General features: G+C 39.3%; 1 protein-coding gene and 1 pseudogene across 1 annotated transcript in view; both read right to left on the bottom strand.

Moving 5' to 3' along the window:
- Positions 1-348: 348 nt before the first annotated feature.
- Positions 349-5,983, bottom strand: LOC132498990 (E3 ubiquitin-protein ligase RNF114-like; annotated as a pseudogene).
- A 12,807-nt stretch (positions 5,984-18,790) lies between these two features.
- TBC1D15 (TBC1 domain family member 15) overlaps positions 18,791-19,986 on the bottom strand; it is a 69,845-nt gene continuing 68,649 nt past the window's right edge. Inside the window, exon 17 of the mRNA XM_060111782.1 lies at positions 18,791-19,171. Within this exon, the coding sequence (XP_059967765.1) occupies positions 18,950-19,171 (222 nt within the window). The 3' untranslated portion in view covers positions 18,791-18,949. The remainder of the gene's footprint in view (positions 19,172-19,986) is intronic.

Genomic DNA, 19,986 nt, shown 5'->3' on the forward strand with positions numbered 1-19,986 from the left:
GGGACTAGAGGGGCAGTAGCAGCGCTGGTGGAGATTGAGAGGAAGAGGCGTGCGAGCAGTGGACCTCTCAGGGCGCTGCCCAGAACCCTGGTGCTGAAGAAAAAGCAATGTGAATCTTCCCCTCCTCAGGCTCCTTTATATGAGTGACTGGGCACTGATGGAAGGCTGATTAGAAAGGAACTCATTTCTGGCTGCCGATGGCCACAGTCAGATTACAGACCTGAAGCCTGGGGTTATCTGTGTTTGCGGTGCTATTTGTTTCATAGGTCGAGTAGCAGTTTGGGCATGGGTGGTGGAGAACAATATCTAACTGTGTTATTTGTAAAAGAAAACATCTATCCCCTGACATTAGCTCTCATCTCTCAAACCTGCTACTGGCAAGTTAACCTCAGCCTTTAGGTAACTATGAATTCAAAGTTTTCCAAGGAAAATAATTCAAGAAAGATCAGCAATGCAGAATCCCTAAGCCATTTTACTTTATGTTAATAAGCTTTTTCTGATCTGATGTGTTATGACTGTGTGTGCGCACTTGTGTGTGTGATGGCGTTCGTAAAATGCACTGCTTTCCAATCATGTGATGCCACTATGCAATGATGTTCAGGCAACTGTATTGTAAAGGAAATGAGAGGCTGTGATTTAGCCACATATAGATACAGTTGAGACACTAACCCTAGAATCTTCCTAAGTGGGAAGGAAAAGGAAATGAAATGCCCCTATAGTCATTCCTTTGATGACTTGAAACTAGAACAAGTCCAACAATTTGAAATGCACCGATCAGTTGATGTACTTACTATTCAAACTTTAGTGAGCCAAAAAATAACCATGGAAAATATTACTAGCCTCCTGAAGGATGGAAGACTCTTGACCAAATGGACTTGTTTGACTGTAAAACTAAACAAAACCTAGGACTGGCAGTACTTGTCTACATAGAAAACAGGATGAAACTTTTTCAAAACAGGAATGGATGAGCAAAAATTAACTGGATTTTAATTGTTTCTGGAGTCTGGAGGGGACATAATTATTACTTGATCTAATTTTTGAAATATTAAATATTTGGCTTGAATTTCCTCTAAAAATCAGCTCTGATAACCTAATAGGAAAGTGAAGTTTAAATACGTTGATTGGGACTTCCCTGGTGGTCCAGTGGTAAAGAATCCACCTTACAATGAAGGGGACGAGGGCTTGATCCCCGGTCAGGGAACTAAAATCCCACATGCTGCAGGGCAACTAAGCCCGCGTGCTACAACTACTGAGCCCACGCGCTCTGGAACCCCCACATCACAACTAGAGAAGAGGCACGCCACAACTAGAGAGAAGCCCGCACACCACAACAAAGAGCTCATGCCACAACGAAACATCCCGCACGCCTCAATGAAGATCCCGCGTGCCGCAACTAAGAAAACCCGACGCAGCCAAAAATAAATAAATAAATACATTGATTGAAGTAATAATAATAATAGTTAATATTACTGAGTGCTTAGTATTTGCCAATTCCTATTCTAAACACTTTTTTAGATAAAAATGTGATTCATCATCACAACAACACTTACAATGCAGTAACTATTGTTTCCATTTTATATAAGGAGAAACTGGGGCACAAAGAATTTAGGTAACTTGCCAAAGGTTTACACAATAAAAAAGTGGCTGAGGCAGGATTTAAGTTCCGGCAGTCTGGCTCCAAAATCCACGCTCTCAACTATTACATTACACAGCCCCTTGAGTATGCCAAACAAGGTAACTCAAGAAAGTAGGTAACTTTCAAAAAGTACTTTCAAGAAAGTAGGTAACAAGGTCCCTCAAGGTAGGCTCAAGAAACCATACATGGATTACTTCAGCTAGAACAGGATTTGGGAAGCTGTGTAATTTGGGGAAGCTGTAAAGATTTGCTAAGCACTCACTCTGTTAGCCTAGGGATGCAAAGATAAATGAGATACAGTACCTACCCTCAAGCAAATCACAGACTAGCTGAAAGAAATATACGTGCAAATAAATAAGTGAAATAAAATACATTGAATCCTCTGCAGAAGACATTAGAAGCACAGAGGACAGAGTGCTCAATGTTATTGATATTTCTAATAAGATGAGTTTCCAGAAAGTGATATTTGTTATGTTCTGGCTTTTTTTTTTTTCTTGCGGTACGCGGGCCTCTCATTGTTGTGGCCTCTCCCGTTGCGGAGCACACGCTCCGGACACGCAGGCTCAGAGGCCATGGCTCACGGGCCTAGCCACTCCGCAGCATGTGGGATCTTCCCGGACCGGGGCACCAACCCGCGTCCCCTGCATTGGCAGGAGGACTCTCAACCACTGCACCACCAGGGAAGCCCTGTTATGGCTTTTAAAAGGAAAAATTTTATAAATAAATTTCATAATTTATCCAAAAAAATAAATAATATTCAGTGAGTTACCAAATCCTTGTTGATTCTTATTTTGACATTCCTTTTTCTAGTCATAACTGCCACCACTCTAGTTGAAGCCTTTATCAATTTTCTTCCCTCTAACAGACTGTCCTGCCTAGACTACATCCTACTAAGGCATCATTTTCATTAGGCTATAGTCCCAATACAAAAATAATAAATGCTTCCTTTTAAAATATAAATTTGTTATCCTGGCATTCAAATTTCCAAATAATCAGTCCTTCAATCTGTCTTTCAAGTTTAGTAGTTGTCTTCCCAAAACTTTTCTTCCCTTGGTGTTCCTTTTTCCACCTCTCTGAAATTTAAAAAATTTTTTTTGTTTGTTTTTCTTTTAAATTGCTTCTTAAATTTGGTGTTCCCCAGGGTTTTATTCTTGACTCTCTTCTCAAACAATATATTGTGAGTGAAGCTATAGCACATAGATTCAGTTATTTGACAATACCTAAATCTTTATAACCAGCTTAGGTCTCATATCAAGTTTTAAACCCATATACTCAAATGCTTATTGGACAGCTTCACTTGGCCAGTCACAGGCAATATGTATAAGATCTAACTTCGAAGAGTTTTTTTTTTCTTAAATTGCTATTATTTATGTGTGGTCTGGTTCAATGAATGACACAATAATTTAACCAGTCCCCCAAGTCAGAAACTTGGGAGTTATTCTGGCACCTTTTTATTTGTTCCCACATCCAAGTAGACATGTTGTCCTATGGATTTTACACCTTAACATCTCTTTTTCTTCTCACTGCATGCTTAATGCTATTGCCTTAATCCAGGTCATAATCTTCTGGCTATATTTTAACCCCTAAGTGGTTTATGCCTTCAGTCTTAAAGTCCTCCTCTGAGCTGCTACTTTTCTAAAATACCAGTATGGTTATGCTATTGCTTTGCACAAAGCCCTTCCAATTGATCTCTTTCCCCTACAGGATAAGGTGATAAAGTGAAAAGCCCACTGAATGCCATTCAAGGTTTATCAGGATTTGGATCCCACTTTCCTCTTCAGTCTTATCTTTCACTGGCACCCTTGCCCCAAACCCACACTCCATCATTGTTGAGCAACAACAGTTCTCTATATATTGTCTTATATTAATTCTCCCTACGTGGAATCACCTCCTTACTATCTCCCATTCCATTCCAGTTAACAAATACAAACTTATTTTTAAATATTCAGCTCGGGCAACACCCCCTAGAAGCCTCTTTCAACTCCCCTAAGGTATTGGGTTGGCCAAAAGTTTCATTCGGTTTTTTTTCTACAAGATGGCTGTAGTAGCACTTAGTTGTCTTTAACTTCATTCAAAACAATTTTGTTAGATTGTATGTGACAGCTGTCATATCAGCATGTATTTTTAAAAAGACATCAAAATTGGTGGATTTTTGTGTAGCCATTTTAACATTAAAGATGGAAGAAAAAAGCAACATATTTGGCATATTATGCTTTATTATTTCAAGAAAGGTAAAAACACAACCGAAATGCAAAAAAAGATTTGTGCATTGTATGGAGAAGGTGCTGTGACTGACTGAATGTGTCAAAAGTGTTTTGCGAAGTTTTGTGCTGGAGATTTCTCACTGGACGATGCTCCACGGTCAGGTAGACCAGCTGAAGTTGATAGTGATCAAATTGAGACATTAATTGAGAACAATCAACATTATACCATGCAGGAGATAGCCTGCAAAATACTAAAAATATCCAAATCAAGCACTGAAAATCATTTGCACCAGCTTGGGTATTTAAATCGCTTTGATGTTTGGGTTCCACATAAGTTAAGCAAAAAAAAACCCCTCTTTGACCGTATTTACGCATGTGATTCTCTACTTAAATGTAATTACGGCTTCCCTGGTGGCGCAGCCGTTAAGAATCCACCTGCCAATGCAGGGAACACGGGTTCAAGCCCTGGTCCGGGAAGAGCCCACATGCCGCGGAGCAACTAAGCCCGTGTGCCACAGCTACTGAGCTTGCGCTCTAGAGCCCGCGAGCCACAACTACTGAGCCTGCATGCCACAACTACTGAAGCCCACGTGCCTAGACCCCGTGCTCCGCAACAAGAGGAGCCACTGCAACGAGAAGCCCACGCACCACAACGAAGAGTAGCCCCCGCTCGCTGCAACTAGAGAAAGCCTGCGCACAGCAACAAAGACCCAATGCAGCCAAAAATAAATAAATTTTAAAAGACCAAAACGAATAAATGTAATGAAACATTCTGTTTTTAAAACAAATTGTGACGGGTGATGAAAAGTGGGTACGGTACAATAATACGGAATGGAAGAAATTGTGGAGCAAGCGAAATGAACCACCAGCAAACACACCAAAGGCCGGTCTTCATCCAAAGAAGATAATGTTGTGTATATGGTGGGATTGGAAGGGAGTCCTGTATTATGAGCTCCTTCCAGAGAACCAAACAATTAATTTCAACAAGTACTGCTCCCAGTGACACCAACTGAAAGCAGTACTCGACGAAAAGCATCCAGAATTAGTCAACAGAAAACACATAATCTTCTGTCAGGATAACGCAAGACCGCGTGTTTCTTTTTTTTTTTTTTTTTTTTTTGCGGTATGCGGGCCTCTCACTGTTGTGGCCTCCCCCGCTGCGGAGCACAGGCTCCGGACGCGCAGGCTCCGGACGCGCAGGCTCAGCGGCCATGGCTCACGGGCCCAGCCGCTCCGCGGCACATGGGATCCTCCCAGACCGGGGCACGAACCCGTATCCCCTGCATCGGCAGGCGGACTCTCAACCACTTGCGCCACCAGGGAGGCCCAAGACCGCGTGTTTCTTTGATGACCAGGCAAAAACTGTTACAGCTTGGCTGGGAAGTTCTGATTCATCCGCCGTATCCACCAGACATTGCACCTTCGGATTTCCATTTATTTCGGTCTTTACAAAATTCTCTTAATGGAAAAAATTTCAATTCTCTGGAAGACTAAATGGCACCTGGAACAGTTCTTTGCTCAAAAAGATAAAAAGTTTTGGGAAAACAGAACTATGAATTTGCCTGAAAAAAACAGCAGAAAGTAGTGGAACAAAAGGGTCTCCCCAGGGCATCGAGGCACATATTGGACAAACCAAAGATTTGGCGTCTGTGCTATGGGATAACTTGCAGTGTTCCACAAGTCCTTTTTGATCAAAATTCTTCTCGGGGCAGTAAGGACAAGGAGAGTATAACGGTTTGGGACATTCCTTGGCTGAAGGGATGCACCCTTGGCTGTGGTCTTCACACATTCCATGATGTAATTCTGGTATTTGGAACATGTAGCCACGTGCGCCCAGATCTTGGATGGGAAGACGTTTTTAGGGCAGTCATGGCAAGAAGTATCTGCGCTTGTGCTGTCAATCTGTCGCTGGAGCTCCAGGGCTCCGAAGCCAGGTGCTAGAGTGCTGCGACACACTCCACAATTCTTTGGTTTTAGGCATTCCTGCAGGCATGCAGAGCAAAGGACGTGTTCATGCGGCACCTGAACTGGCTTCTAGCCACACGGGACACTGGAAGCAGCCCAGGGGCTCGGCCTCCACCATGGGCTCGGGCCTGGCCAGCGATACACTACTACCCTCTCGGTCCTGCGGCTGCGCCACCATTTTGCAGCCGGGGAGCGCAGGGCAAAGGCAGGGGGTGGGGGGTGCGGAGCGGGAGGGAGCGGGGCGAGGACCTATTACTTCTGAAATAGGTGAATTCCCATATAAGAAACAGACTAAATTATCAAGCTTTCATGTTGTAAATAGTAGTATTTCCACTATTTCTGAAGAAGGAATACGTTTTGGGAAAAAACCAGGAGTTTTAGGGACAGTGAATTTGAGTTGACTGCAGTACTATCAAGTGACTTTAAATAGCATGCAATTATAAATGTGAGACTGGAATTTGGGAAATAGAGCTGGGAACAGAAATTTGAGAGTAATTCAGTGATGTTAGCTGATGCGGGACATGAACTCTCCAAATAAAAGAATATATACAGAGAAAAACCCTCTCTAGAGAGATTGGAACCCTTTTGCACTATTGAGGGAAACATAAAATGGTACAGCCACTGTGGAAAACAGTAAAGCGCCTCCTCAAAAAAGTAAAAGCATGGGGCTTCCCTGGTGGCGCAGTGGTTAAGAATCCACCTGCCAATGCAGGGGACACGGGTTCGAGCCCTGGTCCAGGAAGATCCCAAATGCCACAGAGCAACTAAGCCCGTGCGCTACAACTACTGAGACTGCACTCTAGAGCCCCGCCAGCCACAACTACTGAAGCCTGTGCGCCTAGAGCCTGTGCTCTGCAACGAGAAGCCACAACAATGAGAAGCCCTCGCAAGACAACGAAGAGTAGCCCCCGTTCGCCACAACTAGAGAAAGGCTGCGCACAGCAATGAAGACCCAATGCAGCCAATAAATAAATTAAATAAATCTATTTTAAAAAAAAAGTAAAAGCAGAATTACCGTACGATTTAGCAATCCCACTCCTGAAAGAATTGAAAGCAGGGACTCAAAGAGATATTTCTGCACCCATGTTAATAGCATTGTTATTCACAAGAGCTAAAAGGTTGAAGCAACACAAGTGTCTATCAATGAATGAAGGGATAAACAAAACATGGTATATACATACCATGGAATGTTATTCAGCCATAAAGAGGAAGGAAATTCTGACAAATGTTGTAACATGGATGAACCTTGAGGACATTATGCTAAGTGAAATAAGTCAGTCACAAAAAGACAAATACCGTATGATTCCATTTATATGAAGTATCTAGAGTAGTTGAACTCACAAGCAAAATGGAGCTTGCCAGGGGCTGGGGGGAGCGGAAAATGGGGTACAGAGTTTGTTTTGCAAGATAAAAGGTTCTGGAGGTTGGTTGCACAACAATGTGAATGTACTTAACACCACTGAACCATGCACTTAAAATTGGTTAAGAAGGTAAATTTTATGTTATGTGCATTTTACCACAATCTAAATTTTTTCAAATAATAAATATATAAATAGAGAACCCAGGAACTAAACCACAAAAGATGCTCACAATTAAAGGTAGAATGAATAAGAGAAGTCATCAAAGTAAAAAGATGATTAAAGGAGGTGAAACATAGAAAGGAGATAAGATAAAACTTGTGGTCAACGGTTTCAACTAGAACAGAGGAGAGGAAAAGAATGAGAACTACAGAAAGACCACTAGATTCGGTGATGAAACTGTCACTGGTGACCTTAAAAAGAGTGCAGTTTTAACAAGAGAGAGAAAATAAAACCCAGATTACAGGAGTTAAAGGGTGTGCGTGCCGAGGTGTAGGCAATAGGTCTAGATCATGTGTATGAGATTTTAAAGGACTCTTTCTAATTGAGTGTAGATTTCACTATTTTTGCTCCCTCCAGAAATCCTACTAAAGCAACAGTAAAAGACTTCCTTTCCTTTTTAAGGCACAGAAGAGTAGCATAAATTGGAGAAACAATAGCAACAAAAAATTGAAAGCTTAAAAGGAGATGAACAAGTGATCAAAGACTTTGCAGACCTGAGAAAGCTGAACCCGAAGCTATCAATGAAGAAGACTGAGAAGCAACTCAGCTAACACTGTCGAATCCCCTAAAGGATCAAATACCTCTAGAAGTTGAGGTAAATGGAGGAGACCGAAAAAGAATGGCTCAAAGACTGTTTAAGAAGCTAAGAAACAATTTCAAGACTTAACAACAGTTAGACTAATCAAAACAGTGTGGTACTACAAGACGACAGACATACAGGTAAATGGAATAGAATTTAGAGTTCGGAAATAAACTCTTACATTTATGGTCAATTGATTTTCAACAAAAGTGCTAAGGCAATTCAATAGCGAACGAATAACTTTGGATATCCCCATGAAAAACAATGAAGTCAGACTCCTACTGAAGCAGAACAGGACCCTATGGTCCTTGCCCCCCACATCCTCAACCTGCCTTTTGTCTGTGGAAAAACTTTAGCCAAAGTATAAGTTTAATCAGAGAAGTAAGAAAATGCAGAAACAAAGGAAAACAGTCAAAGGAGATCAAATAATAATAGTTCAGTCATTAAGCACAGTCAAGGACGTTTAGTTCCTCCTCAAGGGCTGTAGACAATATTCTGAGCCATATCCTGTGAGCTGTCTTAAAGATACTGAAACCTCCAGCAGGTGGAAGAAGTTAAGTACATGATGACCAGGCTGCAGCCATGACGTAAGCTGCCACAATTCCAAGAACTGGCCTCAAGGAAATGGGAACAAACTAACCCTGGAACTGAAGATTAACTGTATCTAAAACAATCAAGATGATGTTGGTCAGACCACCAATGACCAATTTCAAGATGACTGTCAGAGCCGACTGTGCTGTTTCTGCATGTAGTCCCTCCCTCCACCTATAACAGCTCTTCCCCACTGTCAGTGGGGGGGAGTTGGCCTTTAGACAGACGTCCATCCTACACCCCACCCCCACCCCCCAGTTGCCGGCATCCAAAATAAAGCAGTTTCTTTTCCACTGACCTTGCTTCACTTTATTTTTAAAGTTTTTTAGTCTTTTTTTTAACATCTTTATTGGAGTATAATTGCTTCACAATGGTGTTAGTTACTGCTGTATAACAAAGTGAATAACAAAGTGTATAACAAAGTGAATCAGCTATACACATACATACATCTCCATATCCCCTCCCTCTTGTGTCTCCCTCCCACCCTCCCTATCCCAAAGCACCAAGCTGATCTCCCTGTGCTATGCGGCTGCTTCCCACAAGATATCTGTTTTACATTTGGTAGTGTGTATATGTCCATGCCACTCTCTCACTTCGTCCCAGCTTACCCTTCCCCCTCCCCGCGTCCTCAAGTCCATTCTCTATGTCTGCATCTTTATTCTTGGCCTGCCCCTAGGTTCTTCAGAACCATTTTTTGTTTTTTGTTTTTAGATTCCATATATATGTGTTAGAATACAGTATTTGTTTTTCTCTGACTTACTTCACTCTTTATGACAGCCTCTAAGACCATCCACCTCACTACAAATAACTGAATTTCGTTTCTTTTTATGGCTGAGTAATACTCCATTGTATACTTGTGCCACATCTTCTTTATCCATTCATTAATGGACAGTTAGGTTGCTTCCATGTCCTGGCTATTGTAAATAGTGCTGCCATGAACATTTTGGTACATGACTTTGAATTATGGTTTTCTCAGGGTATATGCCCAGTAGTGGGATTGCTGGGTCGTATGGTAGTTCTACTTTTAGTTTTTTAAGGAACCTCCATACTGTTCTCCATAGTGGCTGTATCAATTTACATTCCCACAAACAGTGCAAGAGGGTTCCCTTTTCTCCCCACCCTCTCCAGCATTTACTGTTTGTAGATTTTTTTGATGACGGCCATTCTGACTGGTGTGAGGTAATACCTCATTGTAGCTTTGATTTGCATTTCTCTGATTAGAGATGTTGAGCATCCTTTCATGTGTTTGTTGGCAATCTGTATATCTTCTTTGGAGAAATGTCTATTTAGGTCTTCTGCCCATTTTTGGATTGGGTTGTTTGTTTTTTTGATATTGAGCTGCATGAGTTGCTTGTATATTTTGGAGATTAATCCTTTGTCCATTGCTTCATTTGCAAATATTTTCTCCCATTCTAAGGGTTGTCTTTTGGTCTTGTTTATGGTTTCCTTTGCTGTGCAAAAGCTTTTAAGTCTCATTAGATCCCATTTGTTTATTTTTGTTTTTATTTCCATTTCTCTAGGAGGTGGGTCCAAAAGGATCTTGCTGTGATTTATGTAATAGAGTGTTCTGCCTATGTTTTCCTCTAAGAGTTTTATAGTGTCTGGCCTTACATTTAGGTCTTTAATCCGTTTTGAGTTTATTTTTGTGTATGGTGTTAGGGAGCGTCCTAATTTTATTCTTTTACATATAGCTGTCCAGTTTTCCCAGAACCACTTATTGAAGATTGCCTCTTTATTGGCTTTTGAGCAGAGAGCAGTCGGCAAGCAGCCGGGCCCCGCTTTCAGTTACACTACCTTACTTCATACACAAAAATTAACTCAAAATGGATCACTGACCTAAATTTAAGAGTTAAAACTGTAACACTTGTAAGAAAACATAGGAGTATCTTCATGACCTTGGATTAGGCAATTTTTTCTTAGATATGATAAAAGCATAAGCAACCAAATGTAAAGTCTGATTTCATCAAAATTAAAAACTTTGTGCCTCAAAGGACATCATCAAGAAAATTAAAAGACAACCCACAGTATTGGAGAAAATATTTATAAATCATGTATCTCAAAGAAGACAGTATCCAGAATATATAAGGAACTCTACCAACTCGACAATGAAAAAACAAGTAAACCGGGCTTCCCTGGTGGCGCAGTGGTTGAGAGTCCGCCTGCCGATGCAGAGGACACGGGTTTGTGCCCCGATCCCGGAAGATTCCACATGCCGCGGAGTGGCTGGGCCCGCGAGCCATGGCCGCGGGGCCTGTGTGTCCGGAGCCTGTGCTCCGCAACGGGAGAGGCCACAGCAGTGAGAGGCCCGCGTACAGCAAAAAAAAAAAAAAAAAACAAGTAAACCAATTTTTAAATGGACAAAGCATTTGAACAGACATTTCTCCAAAGACTACACAGACAATAAGCACACGGAAAGATGTTCAACATCATTAGTCATTAGAAAAATGCAAATCAAACACAAAAAGAGATACCACTTTATAAACCACTAGGATGGCTAATATAAAAAAGACAGACAAGTACTGGAAGGAAGTGGAAAAATTGCAAGTTTCATACATTGTTGCCAGGATTGAAAAATGATACAGCCACTTTGTTTGGTAGTCCTTCAACATGTTAACTATCAAGTTACCATATGACCCAGCAATCTTACTCCTAGATGTATGTTACTATGGTGTGGTCACTTTGGAAAAATGTTTGGCATTTCCTCAAGAAGTTAACCCTAGAGTTACCATGACTCAGCAATTTTACTCTTTGGTATACACCTAAAATGAAAACATATGTCCACACAAAAACTTGTACGTGAATGTTCATAGCAACATTATTCATAATAACCAAAAAACAAAATTCCTAGTAATTCAAATGTTAACTACTGAAAAGACAAAACAAAACATGGTATGTCCATAAATGGTAATATAAAGGAAGAACTGAAATGTGTTAGGACATAAATTAACCTTGAAAACATCATACTAAGTACAAGAAGCCAGTCACAAAAGACCACATATTGTATGATTCCATTTATATAAAATGTCTAGAAGAGGCAAAAAGAAACAAGAAAAGGGATGGGGGAGAGGAGAGACAGACAGACAGACAGAAAGTAGATTAGTGGTTGCCAGGGGCTGGAGGGAGTCGGGAGGTAGGAATGACTACTTCCACATACAGTTTCTTCTGACAGTGATGAAAATATTCTAAAATTAGATATTGGAATAGTTGCACAACTCTGTGAATACATTAAAAACCAGTGAACTGCACACTTTAAAAGAGTGAATTTTATGGCACATAAATTAATGAAACTGTTGTTTTTTTTAAAGGCAGTTAAAACCCCATATTCCCTTCTATTCTACATAGCCAAGCCACTTCTCCTCCTGCCCCCAGGTAGATGAATGGAGCTTATTCTCTGGGAACGGTAAAACAGAGGGCCTCTGGTTTGAAGGGCACTAGACGTGGTTGAGAATAGTATCACTCTGAAAGGAAAGTGATTAAATGAATGTATGCCCTGGATACTGAGACTCAAACCACAAGAGGCTGAGAACCAGGCATTTACCCTGAAGCCAGGTAATAGGAAAAGCGTGGAGACTCTGACCAGGAAAAAAGGAAAAACCTAAAAATACATTAAGAGCTCTGAACAAAATGGAGCAATCAGATTACCCTATGGTAAAGCCCCCATAGTTGACAAGCCCCAATTTAAACATTTGGTAGATTGGATTAGTGACAATTATATATAAAATCAGCAACAAAAAAAAAACCCAAAAATCAAAAACAAAAAACCTTAATAAGAATTAACCCCCAAAGAAAAATGAAAGGGCCAAAGAAAGACATGTCTCAGCTAAGAACTGCATTGCCCTAACCAATATTATATCAACTATATGGAAGATGGAACAATAAAGAAGGGTATATTGTGGGAACTGAGGGGAAGGGGAAGAAAGCTAAGTCTCCATCTTTGAAGACACGGAGTCAATGGATAATTCCTCCAACTGGAAATTAAAGTAGGAGCAATACAAGCATATCACAGCATTGAGAGATATAGAAATTAACACCAAAAGAATCAGCTGAAAGTGGAAAGTCTTGTCACTGGGAGGAGGAACTGGAGGGTAGGGAAAAGGAAAAAAAAATCTCATAACAAATCTTGTGGAAACCATGTGCATGTGTGATGCTGATGACAAAAATTAAAACTTTTAAAAATAAACTATACTGCAGAGAAATAGGGCACTGGTTCTGATAAACCTGAGTTTAAATCTTAGCTCTGCCACTTACCTAGCTGTGTTTGAGGACATGTTACATCACATTTCTCAGCCTTCATTTCTGTAATACAGGGCAATAATACCTACATTTTTTTTTCTTTATAAATTTATTTATTTATTTTTGGTTGTGTTGAGTCTTTGTTGCTGCACGGGCTTTCTCCAGTTGCAGCGAGCAGGGGCTACTCTTCATTGTGGTGTGTGGGCTTCTCATTGCGGGGGCTTCTCTTGTTGCGGAGCTCGGGCTCTAGGTACGTGGGCTTCAGTAGTTGTGGCTCGTGGGCTCTAGAGCGCAGGCTCAGTAGTTGTGGCACACAGGCTTAGCTGCTCCGCGGCATGTAGAATCTTCCCGGACCAGGGCTCGAACCTGTGTCCTCTGCATTGGCAGGCAGATCCTCAACCACTACGCCACCAGGGAAGTCTCAATACCTACATCTTATAGGGCTATTATGCCGATTAAATTGGATGTGTATAAAGTGCTTATCACAGTGTCTGGCAGATATTAAATGCTCAAAGTGTTAGTTATCTCCCTATCCTTCACTGATTCTGAAGCCAGAGTGATATAAATAGGGGAACTGGTTTGGAATCTTTGGCAGAAATTAAAGAGATACGTACACCTAGGTTTTGATGAAGTGACTGTCCTTATAATCCATGATAACCAGGCAGCCAACAGTCATAAGAAAAGCCTACAGAATTGGCTTGGACCAAGCAGTTACAGAGCCCAAGAGTCAGAAAGTAGGAAAGTATAAGGTGAGATACTGCCAGATAAGAAGACCTTCAAACACAAGATCTTACCGATAAAAGAGGGCCATGTGATCGTGAATGGCCGTGCTGATAAACAGCTGACAGATGAGACAAGGTCCACGAAATTAGGGAAGTTTTATGTTAAGGACATCAATGAGTCCTCAACGTAGGTATCTGTCCTACTGAAGACAGTTGTAAAAACAAGAGAGAAATAATATAAGCCAGTCCTTAAACCACCTGGAAAATGGAAGTAGATCCTAGGAGGCTGAAGACCTCTAGGAAAAAGATATGGAAAAGGTGATATAAATAAACAAAGGAGTATCCACAGTGCACAATTAGGTCAGACCAATCTTTCCACTCCTATCAACTTCCCCCACTACACACACATACTTCCATTTGTAGGCAAAAGATGAGAGACCCCGAGGACTTCTTACTCTTCCCTCCCTCCCTCACCACTCACCCTCACCACCCTGGCCAAATAAAAATCCAACTGGGAATAAAATGTCATCAAAGGAAAGCTAAGCTTCAGAGATGTAAAGAAATGTGTTTGAGGGGAAGGATAAAAGGAAATAAACTGAAAGTAAGAAAGAATTCTCCTGGTCATTCCCCAAGGTGAACAGAGAAGGCAGGTGAAGTTATTAAAGGATAGATATGGGATGCGAGAGTATGCAGATATTTGGAAAAAAATCAATAGTGATTACTTTGAGATTGGGAATCAACAAAAAGTCTGATCTCTTTCCCTTAAGTAGCTTGTCTTTCTGGTTTTAAGCCATCATTCCAGCCTATCAAGTTTGTGTCACAAGCAGATTTGATATGTACGCCTTCTATGCTTAAACTACATTGAATAGGAGAAGAGAAAAGGCTGAACTTTATAGCACAAAACCAACCTAACAATCAGTTTGGTTGGATTTTTTTTCCCATTGACATTTGACTCCTAGAGCTTACAGGGTACATTTTAGGTTCTTTGGCAGGAATTGTTCACTATTACTACCATCCACTCCTAATTCCTCCAACCTAACCACATGGATACCATACCAAAATAAATTTATGCCACGGCTAAAGTATTTTCTTGATTTGGTAGTACACTATCAATAAAAGGAAATGAAATGAGCCTGCCATGACTAACTTTTAAGAAACTCAAGCAGGCTTCTACATAACAGCATTTTCTTTTCAACATATTCACAAACCAATGTCACGTACATAGTTAATGAAGCTGTCATCTATCCTGTAACTTTAAGTATCTACAAATGAATTTAAAAAAAAAAAGGCAGCAGTACGGGGAAAAAAGCCTTAGGCTCACCTGAGACCTTAGAAGATACCACTCTTTGAATGAGAAGTCTTCATAAAATTGATTATGCCACGATAGCCAGAGTGAGGGATGAGCCTGTGCTCACATGAAGAAAATCTCCACACTATATCAACTCAAGTGGCCTCCACCACTTCAACCCGTACTACAGCAGATGAAAGTGAGCCTGCAACACCTATGGAAAAGAGATATACAATTTGGCCATACAACATCTAAAGCAATCTAAAAACAGCTCTAGTTTTTTTTTTAAAGCAATCTACTAACCCATTGGGTCTGGTACCTCCAGACTAGTGTGGTGTTGGAAATATCTATTATTGACTGTTACAGCAAAAGCCCATTTCTGAAGTTAACAGTCTTCTTAATTAAAAAAAGCTGAAAGAGAACTGGACTGCTCACTGATCACAGCTAAGCTTACTGGAATTTGTTCTTTTCACTCTGTCTACTTTTTCACATAGAGAGAGATGTGAGGAACAATATACCACATAGATATTTGAGGAGAAACATATTTAACAGCTGACCTATTATTCTAACATTTCAATTCTAACTTTAGGGATTGAACTACATTAGGCAAATATGATATTTTTGATTCCGGATAGCTCTTGAAGAAGAGACTTAGATTACAATCAGTTTTTCTTTACAGTGACTTTGTTAACAATATAGTTTCCCATGGGCTAAAAGAGTGCTTTTGGATATCCCAAAAGTTATAGAAGTATGTCCAATCGCACTGCCCTACCCCACCCCACCTTTGCATCTAAGGATGACACACTGTTTTTCCCTAAGTCAAGACATAACCTGAAAAATAGGAGTCTATTTATAAAACAGTGAGAAAAATACTTGCAATCAGAGCAATCCTCAAAAATCTACAACTTAAAACTCGCATATTATAAGGACCGAAAGGGAGATTAGGCCAAATACATTGTATCATTCAAATGGCAGTATTCACATCGAAAGTACAAATAAGTACAGATGTTTAGTACTAGATAATCACATTATGATACTGATGGAAACCTTTCAGATTCATCTCAAATTTAATCCTGTTTCATGTTCAGAAATAAAATGACACTGAAAGTTTGTCTTCAAAATGTAAGAACGGAGGGGGAACCTATGGGCTAAGATGACTGTCATCACTTTTTACTAAAAATGGTGACCGGAACTAGGGCAAATTCCACCTGAGAAAAATCAAGGAACTACTTTCTAACAACTTAAGGACTTGCCTACCTGACCATAAGTCAAAATGTTAAACTATAAAATACACTATATAATGCCAGTTCTCTAACTTCAGGGAGGCTCAGGAACCACATGGAAGCCTGTTAAAATGCAGATTCCTTAACCTCACTTCCAAAGATTCTGATTCTGTAGCTCTGAAGTAGAGCCTGGACATGTATTTTGACAATACAGACCAAGAATTTGGAAATGAGCACTCTAAACATATTTTAATTAATGGAGGTTCAGCACATGAAATCATTAGCGTGGGTCAAATTACGTCATTATCTTCACATTATACAATTTGTAACAATGGTTTTCAACTTTTGGGGAAAATGAGAGAACCTTTTGAGAAACTATATGACCTTTCCACCAAAATATGCATGTATACACACAAGATTTCAAATACAGTAAGAGGTTCATGCATCTTCTGAAACCCCAAGTAAAGAAATGCAAGCTGGAATGATGTTACCTATTACATAGTTACACACAAAGTCAAGTGAAATTCTAGGTTCTTCAGTAAACATTTTGGGTTACTTTATACAAAGTATCTTTGATAATGGGCATAATTACATCAATTTCCCATAAGAATTAGTTGGCATCCATAAAAACCTTTGGAAAGGTCAGGTTCAGCAAGAATCACTATCATTCTCAAAAAGTTGTTTTCCTTACTCAAAAAAGCTTTAGTCATCACCAAGTTTCTAGCATTATAAAGAGGTGAAGAATCCTCGGCACATGAAACAATCAAAATAGGAATGATCTCCAATGCAAAAAGGTTTCCCATAGACTCCTGTCAGAACTGAAAATACGTTTTCCAGCTAAATTACTTGAATTTTAACTTTAAATATCACATGATATAGCACACAATATTTTACATGTTATCGGCATGGACAGAGCATCTTGTGAAAACTGAAACAAATCTTTAAAAAGTTAAACTAAGACATTTGACTATTTTAGCAATATCAAACAGCTCAAGTTCACATGGTATTTGCTAACTGGATTTTGAGGACTCTAATTAAGTAAGACTTTACTTAGCACTACATTAGTATCATTTCCATATAAAAAATGGGCTAAAGAGAAATTCAGACTGTTTAGTAAAAATGTTTTTAACAAGTAGCTTTAAAATAACAGAACTTGACAAAAGTTCAACTTACTAAATGTATTAAGATTTTTTAAAACTCTGAAGTAGATATTATATTACGTAGTAGAAAAAAAACTCCCCAAAAGCCCCTGTCCAGGAAGAACAAGAAGGACATCAAGATGTTCTCAGCAATTTCCTCAACAGCAGGAAATGAAAGGCTGGAGATGCCAAGGTTTTGATCAGTTTACTTTTTTTTTTCTCTGAATAGGCTTACTCATTATTAACTGATGAAAGATAACACACATATGATATTAAAAACTAAAAATCTAATGGTTCTACTATCATGACTGTCAGTTAATGCTCAAGTAAGAAAAAAGTTCTTTTGGCTCCCTAGCTCTCTGGGGAAAAAAAAAAAATCTACCTACTGGACCATTTTAGAACTGTGTAGCTTTTATTTTACATTATTAACATCAATTGTAGGAAGCTGATTTACTGATTCAGATAATTATATCCTCCAAGGCAGCACTATGCCCAATTTCATGCTAATGAAAAGTTTCTTTAATTCTATAAACAGTCATGTTTCTTGCTTATTTCCACAACTCATTCAAATGATTGTTTCTATCACATAAAAATATAAGATGCACTGGGGCCCATCTTGGATTTTTTTCTTCTGATGAAAAACTAGCAGATTATTTCTAGGTGTAATTTAACTGAAAACACTACTTCAACTTCAAATTTATTTTAATGATATGTACAGAACTTAACAAATTACAATTAAAATGGAATCAGTTATGTTAATTACACATAACTTAATATCATGCAACACTGCATGGTAAAAACAACAGCTTCATTCATATACAAAAAAGTATTATTTTGAGACTCGTGACAGTATATTGAAATTTTTGACATAAGCTTTTTGTAAAGAGTATTTCATAAAAATTTAAAGACCTGATTAATCAGTTAATACATTATTAGGAAAGATAGTAAACATTACTAGTAAAGTGAGACTACAAGCAATTAACTCGAAAATTATACCAGATACAGGGTTGGATGTAGTCTCGTGAAATAAATGTTTGGTTAAGAAAATAGTTTTGAAAAAGATCTCATATTGAAGCTATGTATTAACTTTGTGAAATCAGGTTATATAAATCAATAGTCAAGTTTATTCAGTTAAAGAAAATATGCCTATCCTTTCTTATACTCATAAATAAGTACTTATACAGTCTTTATATACAAGTGAAGAAAAATTCAATGTAAAAAATATACTGCCAATCCACTTCTTATGGTTGAAATAGCTCTTTATCTACACATTAAACTGCATTGATGAAAATGTCCAATTTATATCACATTCAACCGGCATAAATATTTAAGCTGTATTGTTGTAAACAAAAGAGAAAAACAAATTCTTTTATTTCGTCACTGGGTAACAATCTACTTCTCAACTTAGAATGCTATAGAAAGGCTCAACATTTAATCAAATCCAAACCCACTGAACTTGGAGTAAACAAAGTGAATGTTTTCAAAGTGCATAATTTCTAACTCATCCACTTGTAATATTTATCCAATTCCAGTTCATCAGCGAGAAAATAAAATGTACTTAGCTATAAAAATACTAAGGAATGTTATTGAAAAGGAAAGGCTATTTGGTAGAAGTAACTACAAAAATAATTAGTTTAAATCTTCGTAAAGCTTTAATGCAAGAACATCAGTACACTTTCTTTCCATAAACCTTAAAGCATGATCAATAACAAGATTTTAAATTTCCACCTTTCCAGTACTTGAAAAGAAGCTGCAACTAAGTGTCTCTTCAAAAAGCATGAAGAATGATCATGCAGGTGTTACTCTGCTGACATTTGGGGACATGGATATCTCTGTTGGGTTGTCATCTCTGGCTCCACTGGCAGCAAGTACAGGCAAGGAGTTACTCTGAAATGCAGATGTCGGACAACTAGTCATGCCAACATTTTCATCTTCACCATTGTCTGAATCTGGTGTTGTAACTTCACTGTCCTGAAGCCCCAGGATCTCACAAACCGCTTGTGGCAACTCCTGAATAAGAAAAATCAAATATAAAATCATCATTCACCATAGAGGAAAAGTAATCACAAATTAACACTTCTATTTAATACTACATCTAAGCATTTGCTTTAACAGTGTAATTGTTATGCACCCTCTCAAACCATCCTTCTTCACTCCAAATGAAACCCTAACCACTCTTTTTAATAAGTGGTTCTCTGACCTTCTATTCTGAATTAGCCACTCTCTACCCCATCCCACCACTCCCACAAGCATATTGTTTTCTAATATTTTGCATTTATTTCATTCTCCTTATTGACACCATCTTTCTCCCTCAATACACAGAAGTTCCTTAAACATGAGAAGTATCTCACTGACAGGTTTTTTGTGTTGTTTTTTTTAAATTTATTTTGGCTGCGTTGGGTCTTCATTGCTGCACACGGGCTTTCTCTAATTCTGTCGAGCGGGGGCTACTCTTCGTTGCAGTGCATGGGCTTCACACTGCGGTGGCTTCTCTTGTTGTGGAGCACGGGCTCTAGGCGCACAGGCTTCAGTAGTTGTGGCATGCGGGCTCTAGAGCCCAGGCTCATAGTTGTGGCACATGGGCTTAGTTGCTCCGCGGCATGTGGGATCTTCCCGGACCAGGGCTCAAACCCGTGTCCCCTGCATTGGCAGGCAGAGTCTTAACCGCTGCGCAACCAGGGAAGCCCTCACTGGCAGGTTTTGAACAGAACAGCTATCAAATAACTGTGTGTAAAACTGAACCAAAATAAATATTTGGAACCATGATCAAATGACACAAAGACCAAATAAGAATTCTCATAAAAAATATGAAAACCAAAATACAT

Source organism: Mesoplodon densirostris, chromosome 11 (assembly GCF_025265405.1).
Source record: "Mesoplodon densirostris isolate mMesDen1 chromosome 11, mMesDen1 primary haplotype, whole genome shotgun sequence".
Taxonomy (NCBI): domain Eukaryota; kingdom Metazoa; phylum Chordata; class Mammalia; order Artiodactyla; family Ziphiidae; genus Mesoplodon; species Mesoplodon densirostris.